Raw genomic sequence first — 18,329 nt, forward strand, 5'->3', positions numbered from 1 at the left:
TGAAAACGAAATATAAATTATTAGGTTTTATTTGGTTTTTAGAAATTCCTAGATTCTTTGAGATTCATTGAACTTTTCAATGACATGTTTCAATCTCGAGTGTGCCCTTCATGTTTTGTGACTGGGATACCGAGGATCACAAAACAAGGTGTGATGTAACCATGCAAATTACTTGGTACCCTAGGGTTTTTCACTTAATCGTTGTGCCGGTAAACCACACGCGCTCCTTCCGACCTCATGAAAAACCTTAAGTCACCCGTTGCCTCCCTTGTTAAGTCCAAGCTAGTGTGCCGGTAAAGCACACACGCTCCACCAACGACTTAAACAATGTGCAAAGTGTAATTTCATGGATTAGCACCTTATTCACATTTTTCCTAAAGTAACTAAGATTGGGAATTTATAAAACATTTAGTTACTTTATAATAATCATTATACTTTTAATGAGAATTTTTAAGTCATTGTCCTACCCGTTCGGCTAACGACCCTCCACCACTCAAGCAAGCGGTAGGTGAGAGTGGACACCCATTAAGTTGCCATTTTATAGGCAACAACCTTATACCCACCTTGTTAAGTCTAAGTTAGTGTGCCGGTAAAGCACACATGCTCCACCAACGATTTAAACAAGGTGCAAAGTGTAATTTCATGGATTAGCACCTTATTCACATTTTTCCTAAAGTAACTAAGATTGGGAATTTATAAAACATTTAGTTACTTTATAATAATCATTATACTTTTAATGAGAATTTTTAAGTCATTGTCCTACCCGTTCGGCTAATGACCCTCCACCAGTCAAGCAAGCGGTGGGTGAGAGTGGACACCCATTAAGTTGCCATTTTATAGGAAACAACCTTATACCCACCTTATAGACTGACTTCGTGAATGAGGTGTACTATCGGTAAGACGACTTTGATCTTATACATACATATATATATATATATATATATATATATATATATATATATATATATATATATATATATATATTATTAACTTATAATATTATAAGTATAAGGGTTGAATTTTAACTTTTAAAATTCTAAGGGTTGGAACTAAAGTTTTAATATGACTTTACTTGTTCCAAAACTTGAGGGCAAGTTTTGTAAACGTTCAAAACTTTTCATTTCTCATAACTTATGAATTTAATTGAGTATTAAAATTGAAGACACTTCATTTTTATAACTCTTGTGTTCTTTTACTGGTTTTAATTCAAGTGTGACTCTTGGTTTTCCATAACTTGAGGACAAGTTATGGACTCCATTAAAACACATTATGACCAAGAATTAAACTACCAAGTAGGTTACAAGTAATTCCTATGATCATCTAAATTCATAAGATCAAGAACATTAATATCCATATCAAAGTTTCAAGACCATATTAACACATATAATCGTGAAAAATTGATATTAGCCATTGTAAATGGATTAGAACAAACATTACACCATCTAAAACAAGTTTAATAACACCAAAACAGTTTAGGGTAATGTTTCTAGTCCATTTCCAGCAGTAAAAGTCGAAAATCTGTATTCTGAGGCTCCTACTCGTCGAGTGCACGAACCTACTCGGCGAGTAGGATGAAGATACACATGAACTCGGCGATTCCCCCATGGACTCGGCGAGTTCATCAGGCAGATTGCACAAAATCGACTTTTTCAACAATTTTGCATCAAGTAACAAACAAACAAGCCTAGGCTTTGATACCACTGATGGGTTTTGAGCATTCTAACACTTCCCAAGTGTACATGCAACCCTAATAACCTTGGATCTATGTTTGTCTAATTCTCATTCAAAGTTGATTTCCAAGGTTATGATCCTATCTAGCATACATGGGGAACAATTTTAACTTAAATGAAAGATAGAACTACATACCTTGTTGTTGATTTTTTGATCCTTGAAACCTTGTGAGCCTAGCACCCCAAGTGTGATTCCTCAAATGCTTCACACAACACCAAAAGCTATGGAGTAACTTGGAGAGAAACACTCTAAAAATCGGCTCTAGCCCTCAAGTATGCATGTGTAGCCGATTTTTGGAAGAAACATGAGCTTTATATAGTGTTGACACATTTAGGGTTACACCATGTAAACCCTAATGTGTCATGACTCTTCATTTCCATGACCCATGGGTTTGTAACTCCCATGGAGCCTCCAATGGGTTTAACCCAACTTGATTATCCATGGAGCCTCTTAGCCTACTATACAAGTTATGAATGATTTACATAATCAACCCATATATTTAATTAGTTATCTTTTAATCACTTAATTAATTCTAAATTAATTCTTGATCAAACTAATTAAATAATATTATTAATATATTAGAACTTATAATATATTAATAAACCACAAGTGTTATTTCTCTCATTTAGTCTATCCAATTGCATGGTGCCATGCAACCCAAATGGACCATGCCGGGTCGGGTCAAGTACATACCAGAAATAGTTATGGACTTAGACACCTTATCCAATAGTTGTATATGTCGACATGTTGTGTTAGGTTGAGGCGGTCCTGGTTTGTGCCATAGGCCAAGACACCTAGGGACAATTGGATGGTTGTGGGCCCTACGAGGCAGTCCAGTCAGGCCGGATGCCCGTGGAGCGGTCCGGATAGGCTATAGGCCTTGCAAGGCGGTCTAGTCATAACGAAGGCTTGTAGAGCAGTCCTGATAGGTTGTAGGTCCTGCAAAGCGGTTTAGTCAGGCTGGTTGTTTATATTGCATGCTTGTATGTTGCGGTTTAGCCAAGACACCTAGGGATTTTTTTTATTGTTGTTTTTTAAATATTTTAGGATTTAAGTTTGTGTTTAAAAATTAATGCAATGTATTTTAATTTAATGTTTTTAATGTGTGTTTTATTTTAATTATTTTTTAATTTAATTTAATATTGTTCAAAAATATAAAAAAGAAAAAAAATGATGTGGAGTGGTAAGGCTATGGGGAGTGGTCACACTCACCCCATCGGAAAAGTGCTGCCACCCATGCACCACGTCAGCTTCACACCCAACCCACCACTAACCCATGCTCGCTCTGACTATCCGTTTGCGAGTGGAAGGCCGTGCTGAAGTGTAGACGATTACCCAGCTCGTCATGAAATTTCTTCCATAATATGGAAGTGAACCGTACATCTCGGTCAGAAATCACAGAAACTGGCACCCCGTGTCGTGCTAATACCTCTCTAATTTAGATGTCAGCTAGCTTCTCAGTCGAAATGATCTCCTGGATTGGAATGAAATGGGCACTCTTGGTCAACCGATCCACGATGACTCAAATTGAGTCCACTCCCCGTGCGGTAAGCTTCGTGATGAAATCCATAGTAATATTCTCCCATTTCCAAACGGGGATATCCAACGGTTGCGTCTTGCCGTGAGGTCTCTGGTGCTCGGCCTTGACCTTCCTGTAGGTCAAGCACCTCTCAACGTACCAAACTACATCCCGCTTCATGCAAGGCCACCAGTAATCAGGACAAAGATCTCTATACGGCTTCTTCGCCCCGGGATGGATGGAAAATCAGGACTTGTGCGCTTCCTCCATCAGGATCTGGCATACACCACCTGCGTATGGAACCCACACTCTGCGATGGAGTCTCAACAACCCGCAACTATCATAATCGAAGGAGGAAATCCGACCCACGATACACTCACTCTTCTGGTGTTCCTCCTTCATAGCCTCCTGTTGGGCCTCCTGGATCTGCTCCAAAAGCGGCGTCACTCTTGTCATCCTCAGGAATATGTCTCTAATCGGGGCTTCGAATGCCTTGCGGCTAAGTGCATTGGACACCACACTGGCCTTCCTCGAGTGGTAGAGGATCTCACAGTGGTAATCCTTCACCACGTCCAACCATCACCGCTGCCTCATGTTCAGATTTGGCTGGTCCATCAGATACCTCAGACTCTTGTAGTCCGTGTAAATGGTACAACGGACCCCGTAGAGGTAGTGTCGCCAAATCTTGAGGACGAAACAACCGCCCCCAACTCTAGGTCATGCATCGGGTAGTTTGTCTCGTGAGGCTTCAGCTGCCTCGAGGTGTAGGCAATGACGTTCCCTATCTGCGTCAATACTACGCCCAAACCCAAGATGGACGCATCACAATATACGACAAAATAATCAATGCCCTCTGGCAGGGCTAAGATTGGCTCCTCGCACAGCCTCTGCCTCAAATTCTCGAGCGTTGTCTGTTGCACGGACTTATGAAGTTTGTAGAAAACGCATAGTGCAAAACAACATCATCAAGGGTGAAATAAGGATGACGTATTTGAGAAGTTGTTTCTTCTTAATACATTTTGATACCATATAATCTAATAAACATTATTTACAAAAAAAACATGAATTGTTTTAAATAAGCAATTCCAGAGACCCTAAATGAACAAACTAATACAATTCTTATTGTCAGTAATACCACACCCCAATAAGTAGAAGTAGAATTGTACAATTCAAACATTCAAAAGCACATAATCAATCCATGATTAATCATTTAGCTAATAAACCAATGGAAATTGAGGTTTCTCAAATGGTACTTCTTGATACTGTATTTGAAGTAGTTGTTCGAATTCCTTATGATATGCAACTAAAACAAGTTCTTGCTAATGGTAAAAAAAATGGCTTTAAATGTGGGGACTCTTCGTATTTTACCAGAGGGTTTTGAATTAGCCCCTCCTAAACATATTTCTCCCATGACAAAAGAAAAGATGGGTGATCTGTATTTTTAGAGCTATCACCCCAATCAAAAAAAATATATATATTCTTTTCATATGCCTTGTTCATGGTAAAAAAAATATAGTGAAATCATGTTTCCTATTCTTTCCCTATACCCCGCTACTAAGAAAGTTGTTTAGTAAACTTTCGAATAAGCTATTCTAAAACCCCTAAAGGAACACAACTTCACCCATACAATGCCTCCCATTTTGACGGCAATTTTGGCATGGCCATCCTGACCATTCCTCATGTAATGCCTCCCATTTTGAAGTCAATTTGACATGGCCACTAACCGTCGCTCAATCTTTTGATTATTATCAAATAAAACATATACTTTTTATTGCATGTAGTACAAGTCATCACAATAATGGTTTTGAAGTTTTCTTAAGGATCATGTGAAAAAAGAAATATACATTGATATGAAAAGAAATATAGTTAAGGAAGAGAAGGATGACACCCTACCCTAATAACCATGTAAAATTGCATTTTGTGTCTTTTAATGAATAACTTGATTAAAAAAAAGATTTTGTTGCTATTTGTTGGATGTTTTAAACAGAAAATTAGACTGTGCGCTGTCGGGCTGTGAAGAGTTGTTTTTTGTCTACGTGGAACCACCATCACGATGCAATAACACATGAACACCGCCCCTATGTCGTTAAGGGTCGTAGTATTGCCTCCCGTTGCTATAGTAACGATTTTAAAGAGAATTTAGCATGGGCATCCTGACAATCCCCAGTCTTTTGACTATTATCAAATAAAACTTATATTTTTTATTGCATGTAGTACAAGTCATCACAATATTAGATTTGAAGTTTATTTAGGGGCTAAGTGAAAAAACAAATATACATCGATATGAAAAGTAATATAGTTAAGGACGAGAAAGATGACACCCTACTCTAATAACCCTGCAAAATTGCATTTTGTGTCTTAATGAATAGCTTGATTAAAAAAAAGATTTTGTGGCTATTTGTTGAACTTTTTGAACAAAAAATTAGACTGAAGGGTGTGAGGATGTGAATAGCCGTTTTTGTCTACTTGGAACCACCATCAAGATGCCACATTGTATGCACACCGCCCCTATGTCGTTAAGGATCATGGCGTTGCCTCCCTTTGCTATGGTAACGATTAGTAACGGCTTCAAAATTGTTCAAAATGGAAGGAACGGTCATTTGACCGTTGGGAACGGTCACAAAAGATGTAAATAAATAATTATTTTTAACCTATTTACTTTACATATTAATACACACAGGCAGCCATTTTTTTACTTACACGATTCTTCATTTTCTCTCATTTTATGCAAAAATCAACCATATTTTCTTTTACCCAAGCGATGGAGCAAAAATTGAACATCTTTCCACCAAACACAAATACATCCGCTTCGATGAGGTTCACAATGTAAGCACTTGGAGTTCCTTTGTAGGCAAGCGGACATAGATTAAATGATGAATGATTTATCAATTCTTCAGACTAACGAGAGAAATATGAGACCACGACAAGTGCAAGTGCTCCGAAAGATGAAGGAGACGATCGAAAAGAAATATTTTGATTAAAACTATCATATTGTTTTTATGTTTTTAAATTCGAACTACCACATTTTTTGATTTCAATGTTTGTTTGTTTTTTTTTGTTTTTTTATGTTTGTGTAATATTATTTTTAGTTTTTACTTGTTATGCTTAATTTAGGATTTAATGAGATTGCATGTCTGATTTTTTTATAATATAATAACGTAAATAAAACAGACAAAATATAAAACAAATTGAAAAAATAGAAAATAAATAAATCAAAAAGTAATAAGTTGAAAAAAGAAATAAATCAAAAAAATAAAATAAATAAGAAATAATATGGCTAAACGGTATCGAGGCGGGAAAGCTACGCGCGGGGCTGAGGTGGCAAGCTCACCTACGCGTGAAGACCGCCCCAGGTGTGCGTAGGTGACTTGTGGAGTGATACCCTTCACGGAAGAAGACATCCAATGAAATGAAAGGAAAAAGCAGCGTTGAACGAATCTTTTGACCGGGTAGGGATTAAACGAAAAAAAATACAATTAAATTTAAATAACATCTTTTACCTATATATATATATATATATATATATATATATATATATACACACACACACACACACACACACACACACTACACTTTCACACTTACACTTCCAATTCAAAAAAAAAATTCTCCTACTTTCTTTCAATTTTCTTCAAAAAAATGGATCCCAACCAAAATACTCCACCCACTCCAAACACTCCTAGTGATTATCAAGCTTATATGCAATTGTTGAATTCTCCAATCCAACAACAATCTTTATTCACTAACCTTCCCTATAACCCACAATTCTTCCAACAACGAACACAACAACAATTTATCCAACCTCAATTCATTCCCCAATTCCAAGCTTTTCAACAACAAGCTTCTCCACAATTCCAAACTCAATCATCTCAAGTCCCATTAACTCAATCCCAAATCGTCAAGCTCAACAACGACGATGAGATGGTCCAAGAAACACCACAATCATCTCGAAGAAGGCAAGCAAGAGGAAAAGGGAAAAAGAAAGCAACGGCTTGGACCGAAGAAGAAGAAGAAGCTTTAGCAAAAGATTGGATTTTCATATCCTGTGATTTGAGGAGAGGCAACGCGCAATCTGCAGAAAGTTTTTGGAATCGTGTTGTGGACCACTTTCACGCGCTTCTTGGAAGAAAAACGGATCGGTCCAATGACGCGGTCAATGGAAAATGGCGTGATCTTCGCGCGATTTGCACAAAGTTTAATGGCATATTTGAAAATCTAAAAAATATGCATAAAAGTGGTTCCAACGATTTCAACGTTTTATCTACCGCGTGCTACCAATTCAAACTGACTAACAACGGTAAACCATTTGGTCACCAAAAAGCGTAGGAAGTGTGCTGTCAAGGTCCAAAATGGGTCCTTAATCCAGAGACATCGCATTCAGACTCGACCACCGGCTCCAACAAAAGAACAAGAACTTCTGAATTGGACGCGGGTTTTGGGATAGACCTCAATGATGACGTCGATGGTGCCGAGGAAGAGGGTCCGCCTGAAGTCTAACTCCGTCAACCACCGGGTAGGGACAAAGTAAAACGGACGGCGTCTTCAAGCGGGAAAGCAACCCCAACTAGCGACGACGGGCTTGTGGAATCCATAGATAAAACTTTAAGTTTTCTATAAAAAAATACCAATCAGCAGAGGAAGGTCGTCGCCAAAAACTCGCTCTCACCGATCTTCAAATCATAAAAACGAAACCTCAACCGGATCTCGACCTTGAAAATCTCGCCACATTTATGAAAATCCAACAACGTGTTCGTGCTAAATATGACGATTAGGTTCTAATATTTATGTTTTAGTTGTTGTGTGTTTTTTTATGTAAATTAGGATAAATAAGTAATTTAGGATTTTTTTTGTCGTTTAAGTATTTTAGGAAAAATAAGTAATTTAGGATTTTTTTATTGTTGTTTTTTAAATATTTTAGGATTTAAGTTTGTGTTTAAAAATTAATGCAATGTATTTTAATTTAATGTTTTTAATGTGTGTTTTATTTTAATTATTTTTTAATTTAATTTAATATTGTTCAAAAATATAAAAAACAAAAAAAATGATGTGGAGTGGTAAGGCTATGGGGAGTGGTCACACTCACCCCATCGGAAAAGTGCTGCCACCCATGCACCACGTCAGCTTCCGGATATAGAACCCATTTTGGACCGTTACGACAAACTTCCCACGCTTTTTGGTGGCCGAACGATTTACCGTTGGTGGTAACTTTGTATTCGTAGGACGCGGTCGCTAAAATGTTAAAGTCGTTGCTACCACTTCTATGCATATTTTTAAGCTTGTCAAATATGCCATTGAATTTGGTGCAAGCCGCTCGTAAGTCACGCCATTTTGCGTTGATCGAGTCGTACGTCCGCTCCGTTTTCTTTCCTAATAACGCGTGGAAACGATCTAAAATACGACACCAAAAACTTTGACCCGATTGTGCGTTGGCGACATCCCAGTCTTGGGATATGAAAATCCAAGCTTTTACTAAAGCTTCCTCCCCGTCTTCGTTCCATGCGGTAGTCTTTTTTTTTCTTAGATCTTTGGTTTTTTTTTTGCCTTCGACGAGTTGGTTGCTGTGTTTCTTGGACCCGTTCGTCGTCGTTGTCATTGTCGAGATTTATAGGTTGAGATTGAGATGGTTGAAATTGTTGAGAAGGTTGTTGAAATTGTTGAGAAGGTTGTTGTTGAAAGGCTTGGAATTGGGTTGATTGAATTGTTATGGTTGTCGTTGGTAGAAGGTTTGTGGGTATGAAGTGGTGAATAAAGTTTGTTGTTGGATTGGGGAGGTTAGCAATTGCATGTAACTAACATTTGCATTTGGAGTGTTGGGGGTGTTTGGATGTGAATCCATGTTGAGAAAAAAAAATATGAGAGATGATGTTTTTTTTGTAGAAGGTAATAAAATATAGAGAGTGTTTTTTGAAGTGTAAAATGTAAGTAGAATAGTGGATAATTTATAGGTGTAAATATTTGTGTTTAAATGGTAAAAAATATTTTTTTTTATGTTAGAAATGGCTATATAGCCGTTAGTTTTTAATTTCTGACCGTTAAAAAATTGATGAAATATGATTGGACGTCCTCTCGCGTCTTTGGCACCACGCCACCAGCACCCCACCGGCTTTGGGGGCGGTGTTCACGCATGGGAGAGGTTGTCACCTCAGCCCAAGATGCGTGAAACAACCCCCATACCGGGTAGCCTAACCGTCTCTAAGGGTAAATGTGTTGGTAGTAGGTTAGTAGTGAATGTGATGTGGCGTTGATGTGACTTCACTTTTTGAATAGACTGGTGGTAACCATACCCCTTAACCTAATATAAAAATTCATAGGTTTTATAAAAAGTTGTCTGCTTTCTTAATTGGTGTGATAAGATATATTAACATATTACCGACACAAACTAATTTTAAATCTTAAATCTTAAATTAAAAATCAAACGAGAAAAAATAGAAATTAAATATTCTTTTATATTTTGTTTCTGTTTATTTTAAATGATAACAAATTTGATTAAAATATTAAATTTTTATATTTGTTTTAAATAAACGGAACGAAAAAATAGAAATAGAAATATATTTAAAATCTGGGAAAAGTAGGTGGGGGGAAAGCAAGTTAGGGTGTTATTATCAAACGGCGGGTAAGTCCTAACCGCCACCGACGTTTTGCCCAATCCAGCTGTAACCGAAAGCGACGAGTCTTTCACCACTCGGCGTACAACATGGCCCCGTCAGATCTGACAATGTCACAGGTGTCCTCATTTGTTTCCACGTGTATATGACTCTTTGTCCGCGTCGCCGATTCCAAACGCTCATTCACGCGCTACTAAACGCGTGTACCTAAGCATGGACTGGACCCTTTCAAGCTTTACCGACGGACGTTTGCTGTTTCGAGCGCGCCCTTCAACTAACTCTATATAAACCTCCTCTTTAACCCTCATATGCTCTTTCCTTCTTCCTCTCCTTACGTATACGCGTTTTGTATCTATATCCCCTTCATCTCTCTCTCTCTCTCTCTCTCTCTCTCTCTCTCTCTCACACACACACACACACAGTTCTTAGGGCTTCTATCATCTTCAAGGTAATGCTGTTTCATTTTTCTTTGTTTTTAAGGTTTAACTCCCTATATATCGTGTTTTTTTTGCCATTTCCGTTTCGGTTATTAATTCATTTGTTAACGAGACTTTTTCTTTGATTTTGAAGGTATTTCGTTTCGACTTGGAGAGTCTTATCACAGCTTCAGGAACAGTTTTCTCATAGAACGTATGTGGAACAATCATTTAATCTGATTTATTATTGAGAGATATAAAAAACTCTCCTTGCTTTGTTTATTCGGAAAAACGTGTTAACCATGCTTGTTATGACCTTCGGCTCTAAGTTTTCGTATTCAAATTAAATTAATATGCGTGTTGAGTAGTCTTTTGACGATTGCTATAAGGTTCTCAACTTCTTCTTTAGCGTGCATTTGAAATCAATCCTGCCGAGCTTTTTATGAATTTCTGATTGGTAGGAAATGAATGTTTAGGTTACGATATCTGGCATCTGTTTTTCTGTCTCTAAAAGGGTTTGTGTAATTTATGATTGAGATTTTGTTTAGGTGTAGCAGTTGACTGCTTATTGTTATTTGATGGCATGAAGTTGTCTCTTGTTGTTTTTGTTTGCATATAACTGAAGCTCTGTACGTTTCCTGAATCCGCTTACAGTTAAGAATCTTTTAGTTTCCATTTCTATTGCATCTGCAAAAGAGTTATATTTTCTCATGGTATTGCTGAAAATAATTTTTTTGTAAGTTCTTGTATCCTTTGGAAAAGGGATTGGTGTTTTTGAACGAAGGGAAGATGGTGTTGATTGCTTTAATTTCTCTATGGTCTTTAACATTTTTCAATTTGAATATTAGTATATCTTTTTCTTTTTGTTTGACTCTGTAATCTGGACTGACTTATTTACGAGTATTTTAATGTGATAGTTATGTGACATGTCCAGGTTCATTTGACCTTTTCTATAATGGAACAACGAGCCCTGGTATTTTTCTATTGTTTAATTTCCTTAGAGGGCAAGGTTTTTAAACAATAAAAAAAAGTACATAGGTGGTATAGAAAAAAAGAAACAAAAGAAGATGAGATTTTTTTGCAGATTCTTTTTAATAAATAGGCTATGTGGTAAATTTTATTGTATCATTGCAGAAAAGTTTGTTCTTGTTGTATTTCCACCTTTAATGTGCAATTGTTATGACTACATAAAGTAGTCATGCTCAGACAGCTATGTATACGCGTGCATTATGTGTTGTCATGGAATTAGCAAAGCTATGATTCACCCCGAGTTTATTTGCATATCATTAATTGTTGTGTTTTTGTCTTATTCATTGCCTCCCAGACATTGGACCATATTGGATTTTTCCATATGCAATTGTTCTTTCTAACAAATAATCCCAAGTCCCCACCATGTGGTTTTCGATTATTAGCAAAGTTTGCACACTATAAGTTAGGTTGAAAACCGGATTCTTTTCAAGTTATTCTTTAATCTTCAACTTCTCTTGTCCCTACAGTTTTCAACATCTGAAGAATGGCAGTTGCTGTTGAAGACGTAATGGATCTTAAGGCTAATCATAGTGCCCCTGTACTCAATGATCCTACTCCGGTTAACAAACCACGATTAGGAATTCATGATTCCTTGGGCCCACGTACTCACTTCTCTCAAACCCCTTTTCTAACAATCGCATGGAAGAAACCTGGAGGGGTGCTTGATGATGTTCGCTCTACTAACTGGTTGGATGCCATGAAATCCTCTTCTCCTAGGAATGTAACCAAATATTATGGCACTGATTTTTCATCAAATGATGCTGACATGGCTTACCGTGATTGGATGGTATTCTTCTTTCCCATATAAACTTATTTACCAACCTTAATTTCTACACCATGAAAAGCAAAACAAAACAAGTAATTTAACTTTAACTTTGTCGCCTTTATATTTTCAGCTTAAGTATCCTTCTGCTCTTACATCATTCGAACAAATTGCAAACAATGCAAGAGGCAAGAGAATAGCGTTGTTTCTTGATTATGATGGAACACTATCCCCAATTGTGGATAATCCAGATCATGCCTTCATGTCTAATGCTGTGAGAATCTAATTAATCTTTTTTAGTTTTTTCAAACCTCACAAAACACATACATATGGAATTCCTTCTAATGCCCATAGCTGTAAACAGATGCGTGCAGCTGTAAGAAATATTGCAAAATACATCCCAACTGCAATTATAAGTGGTAGAAGTCGTGAAAAGGTATTTGAAGTTGTTTTCATAGTTTTTGGTTGGATATGTCTTTATTTTATTTTTTCGGGTGTATGATTTTCTATTTTTATTTTGTTTAGGTGCGCAAGTTTGTAGGACTGAAAGAACTTTATTATGCTGGAAGTCATGGGATGGACATCATGGGCCCTGTTCGACCTCCAACTGATCATAATGCCACTAATGAGGAGGTACTTACAACTTTTTTGCATAATAAATAAATAAAGAGAGTAATCTAATTCTAATGTAAATGTTATTATTTGGTTTGGTTAAAAATAGGTTAAAGAAGGAAAGTTATACCAGCCTGCTAGTGAATTTCTACCTATGATCAATGAGGTTTTTGTGAGGCTTGTTGAGTTGACCAAAAACATTCAAGGTGCAAAAGTTGAGAACAACAAATTCTGTGTCTCCGTGCACTACCGTAATGTAGATGAAAAGGTATACTATATATATTAATTTGCATTTCAACATTTTTATTTATTTGCTTAAACTTTTGTTGAATATATGTTTTTTTTTAATTAATAATCACAGAGTTGGACAACAGTAGCACAATATGTCCACGACACTTTGAAACAGTATTCGCGTCTCAGATTGACACATGGACGAATGGTATGAACTATTAATAATATTATGATCTCTTTATTTACTCTCTCCATCCAACACAAAATAAAATCGACACGTGAATGAACTTGTTTCTTTTTTTTTTTTTTTTGTCAAAATTTGTTTATTTAGGTTTTAGAGATTCGGCCTGTGCTTAAATGGGACAAGGGGAAGGCTGTTGAGTTCTTGCTTGAATCACTTGGGTTAAGTAATTGCGATGATGTGGTCCCCATTTATGTAGGGGATGATAGAACCGATGAAGATGCATTTAAGGTAAACTTAGCTAATTATCATACATATAATACCTATAAATATATCCTATTAGTTAACTATTTTTTGTAATTTACATATATATATATATATATATATATATATATATATATATATATATATATATATATATATATATATATATATATATATATATATATATATATATAATATGTTAAACAGTTTCTGAGAGAGGGTGGTCGAGGTTATGGTATATTGGTGTCTCCTGCACCCAAGGAAAGCAATGCGTATTATTCTCTCAGAGATCCATCAGAGGTTCGATAGAGTTTCTGTTGATAATTTTATTTTTGATTATATATGAAGAAATTAACTAATTAATGAGATGGAAATTTTGATGTGCACAGGTGATGGAGTTTATAAACTCGTTGGTGATGTATAAGAAGTCGGTTCCCTGAGATTATATTATATTTATTATATTATATAGAGGAGGAAAGACGATACAAAGAATAAAACAGAAAGACAGACAGAGGGATTGGAGTTGGAGTAGAAAATTAGAGTTGACTAATGAGCACCTCTCCAACTGCTTAATCGGCAATTTGTAAATTTTATTTTATTTTATTTTTTATTATATTATTTTTTTGTAAATTTTGTTGATTGCCATGCCAATTTCATGGTCTATAAATTAATAATATATATATGGATGGATGTATCTTGTTTGCTTAGTTTTGGGTTTTTATATTGTTTGTAGTAGGGCTCGGGTAGCTATTTTATTTTATATATGTTGTTGACTATTGAGAGCAACATGTGTGAATTGGGGGACTTTGATTCTTCACATCTCACATGAAAACATTTAACTGAGAAATGGATGGTAAAACTAATATTTCTTATTCATCAATCATAAATTCTTATTATAGACTTGATTATCTTTGTAGCAGTCTCATGCACCTCTTACATTTTCATGTCTAAATTCAAGGAAAAACAAGTGATACAGCATACATTTGATCATTTTGACTTGTCAATAATGATTTCCAACCAATCGGTTAAGTTCATTTGGAATCGTTTATATCAAATGTTGTATTATTTATAAAAATAGAGTAAGGAGATGATTTTCCTCTCATCAAGTCTGCCGTAGTGGCATAGATAAAATAATTAAATGGACAATGATGTATGTCAAATTAAATATTTGTATTCGTAAAAACTGCTTTTTTATTTGATAAATGACTATTTTACTATTTATGTTTAAATTTTGATGGTAGACATCAACAACATATGAAAAATGTTTAAATTTTGATGGTAGACATCAACAACATATGAAAAAAAAAGGAACATTGAAAAACTTCATACCAAATCAAAGCTTGGAAAATTAAGCAAGGATGCACAACTAACATCAAACCGATTAACAAAAGATTTTAAACAACCGCCAATTACAATCAAGTAAATTCTAATTGATTTTGGTTTTAAAACATAGATCCGAACCTCCAACTAAATTCAAATCCAATCCGAACAAACCTAATAAACCTAATTACAACTTGGATACATCGATTTTTCCAATTATGTTTTTAAGCGCCGACATATTTAGAAAATATATAACTTGAATATTAGTGGACTCTATAAACAATAAAACAAATTGAGAATTAAAATTTATAAACAACTATTAAAAAAATCATATATATATATATATATATATATATATATATATATATATATATATATATATATATATATATATATATATATAGAGAGAGAGAGAGAGAGAGAGAATTTATTGTATTCTAATTATCTATTGTGTAGATGTAAGATTTATTGTGGACCGATCATTTTAGTTATTTTAATAAAGTAATTAATAAATATTATTGAACTAAAAATAATTGAAAAATACCATCTAATTTCACTATAAGTATGTTTTAGTCAATTGAGATTAATTAAAAAAAGGAAAAGATTTTTAGGGAATAATCAATACTCTTGATTATAAAATTCTTATTTTTTTTCTAATTAATTCAATTTTAATTATAACATAATTCTTGAACTATTAGTTGAAAAATAATAAGATTCTTGTATGTAAATGGACATCTGAATGTAGATTCATACATGTTCTTACAAAATAATGGTCTTATACATTTTCATTTAGTTATACATATTCTAATAGAATATACTAATGTTATTTCGATTACTGATGACAAATATTCTTATTTGCTAATCTATTCAATGCTCGATTCCATGTCTTTCTCTTGTATGTGTTTGCATGGGAAGAATATCAATCTTCCTTATTCTGAAAGGATATTGGTCTTCCTCATTCTAAAAGAAATGCTAAAAGTTCGATTCTGAAAGAATATTGACCATAGTTTCTTTGCATGTGTTCCTTCAGAAGGTTTGCTTCATACCTCCTGTCATGTTGATTTTGTACACCGAACATATTACAGTCTAATGATAAAAATATCAAAGTAACACAAGAAAACAATAGAGAAAGCATTGTCTTTTACCTTGCTTGCAACACATCACTTAAGGGGAAAAGTATTATCCATTTACACCTTATTAGATGAAATACATGATCAACCATCTAGAAGAATACAAATACAAATAGTAAGAAAAACAATACTTAAAACAAAGAAATTCATTGAAGACAATTGTATAGACCAACAAATTCATTTCTAATTCGGGTTTCGAGTATGAAAAATTGGGTTACAACATGCATATATTCAAGTTTAATCCTTTAAAAGGACCTTTTAGCGGTTAAAATGACATCAAGAGCATATCAGGCATGTACCACCATCTTCAGTTGTTGTATACCAGATGAGGCACCATATGAAGGTTGCGATTCAGATAATCACCTACAATTAAAATCCATCAACACTCTAATAGATGTGGAAAAGTGGATTTAGACCCATAAGATACATTTGCTAATATTTCATTTAGTTGATCACTAAGTAAATTATAGTACATAAATAACATTGATAGAGACAATTTGTTGTACTCCTGGTTTAGTAATTACATCAAACACTTGGTAGGCGTTCATGAATTCTAATAGATTTGAACACTTAAGCTCAAAATAAAGTTTAATTCAACTTATGTTAAGAATGAATATGAAAACTGCACAAAAGTGATTACTTACCTGTGTGTGTGGGTTCGTGGATTGAGGAAGAGAAGAACGAGTAGGTAACATCGATAAAGTAGATGTGGATGATCAAGATGAATATATTGAATTTGGAAAGATTATTTTGAAAGGACGCTAAAATTCTTCATATGGTGTTGCATGTTGCATGTAGAGGGTTATCATACACTTTGATTCAGAGACAGAGAAATAGAGGTCGTACAAATCATTCACTTGACTCCACAGATGATCCAACTACAACTTTAAACTCATCATTGTGTAGAGTCTCCTGAAATAAAATTATGAAAGCAAAATGGATGTTAGTTAATTTCAACACAAAATTAAAACTTTTTGAAATACCTGAGTAGGGATTTCACCAACATATTTAATATAATAAATCACACATACTCCCAAATATTAAAATAATGACAATTGGTAAACCTTAAGAAACATATTCAATATAATTTATGAACTGGATGGATTAATTGATTACCTTGTTTTGAAGGGAAAGGCAGAGTCACACAATTCGACGAAGATTTCAACTAATAGGGCAAAATTAGTGAGAAAAGAGAAAGATAGGCCTCCATTGTAGCACCTGGTTCCTGGTATGTATTCTTGGTTATTAACTCTCCTTATATATTGCATTTTAACCTTGGACTCGGTGAGTTGAAGGACTAACTCGCCGAGTAGAAGCGGGACTAGACGCGGGATTTACTCTGTCTACTTGGCGAGTAGGCTCGTGGGACTCGGCGAGTAGACCCTGTCTGGACTAAAACCCTAACCCGAGTGTTTGCACCCTATTTAAACGATCTAACCCAGCCTCCATTTCCCCTAGCACTCCCAGAGATCTGTAGAACGAAACCCTAGCCCCCTTTGTGTCCTTGTGGGTGATTTTTAGCTTTGTGAAGGTGGTTTGGAGCTTGGGAGAAGAAGGAGAAGGTTGAAGAGTGCAAGAAGGGAAGAAGATCCGGAATCTACTCTGTGAAGGGCTTCTATTCAGGTAGAAAAGTTCCTACCTTGATATTTAGTTCATTAAATCCCCTTCTTGTCCCTAAAAAGTGGTTTTAAGCCCTAAGAACCTAAATCTCTATGTGTTTTTGGTTAATGTTCTGCAAGGACTTCGGATTTGGACCTTTTGGACATCCTAGTAGCATAAAGTCTCTGTGGTTGAGGTGATTGAGGTCCCTATTGAGTGTAGGACCTCTTAAAGAGCTTGGAATTGCATGTTTGAGCTCATAGGGCCATGCATGCACGTAAAGTTTGCAACTTTACGTGGTAAACATGCCCTAGGACTATAGATCTGTGGTTTTGAAGCGTTGCATGTCTCAGATCTAGCCTACTTGGGAAATGGGTCGAGGGACTCGACGAGTCCCAAAGGGGAACTCGGCGAGTTCTATGAAGATGGTCCTAGACTCGGCGAGTTGGATGAACAACTCGGTGAGTCCTATGAAGATTGCATGGAGCTCGCCGAGTTGTTCTTCAAACTCGGCGAGTCATATGAACTTTCACAGAGCAAGAGGGGTTTTTGTTGGATTAGTGTCTAAGTCCATAACTGTTTTGGTATGTACTTGACCCGATGGTGCATGGTCCTTTTGGGTTGCCTTCATCAAAGCAACTTGATAGGATGAATTATGGAGAGAAAGGATTAAATATGATTTATTAATATATTATGAGAATAATATATTAAAGGAGAAATCATATTGTTTAATTAATATTAGTCAATAATTAATTGGTAATTAGTTTTGTGACTAAAAGAGATTAATTAAACTTAAGGGACTGGAATTGTAATTATAAGATAATTGCAATTTGAGCCAAGGATTGCCTTATATTAAGGAGTGGACGAATTCTATGGGGAAACCCATGAGAAATCGTCCAAGCCCTTAAGGAAAGGGATCCATGGGTTGC

The 18,329-nt window shown here is 35.4% G+C and overlaps 1 protein-coding gene across 1 annotated transcript; it reads left to right on the forward strand.

Annotated features, from left to right (window-relative positions):
* The first annotated feature begins 10,157 nt into the window (after nucleotides 1-10,157).
* Nucleotides 10,158-14,058, forward strand: LOC145088762 (putative trehalose-phosphate phosphatase F). Its single transcript, XM_079027164.1, has 11 exons — nucleotides 10,158-10,303; nucleotides 10,426-10,485; nucleotides 11,768-12,087; nucleotides 12,197-12,337; nucleotides 12,428-12,499; nucleotides 12,589-12,696; nucleotides 12,785-12,943; nucleotides 13,037-13,114; nucleotides 13,238-13,378; nucleotides 13,559-13,651; nucleotides 13,741-14,058. Exons 3-11 carry the CDS (start codon nucleotides 11,785-11,787, stop codon nucleotides 13,789-13,791), a joined length of 1,146 nt encoding a protein of 381 aa, XP_078883290.1. The 5' UTR covers nucleotides 10,158-10,303; nucleotides 10,426-10,485; nucleotides 11,768-11,784; the 3' UTR covers nucleotides 13,792-14,058.
* The last annotated feature ends 4,271 nt before the right edge of the window (nucleotides 14,059-18,329 follow it).

Source organism: Lactuca serriola, chromosome 2, assembly GCF_051521515.1.
Source record: "Lactuca serriola cultivar US96UC23 chromosome 2, Lser_US96UC23_V15, whole genome shotgun sequence".
NCBI classification, from domain to species: Eukaryota; Viridiplantae; Streptophyta; class Magnoliopsida; order Asterales; family Asteraceae; genus Lactuca; species Lactuca serriola.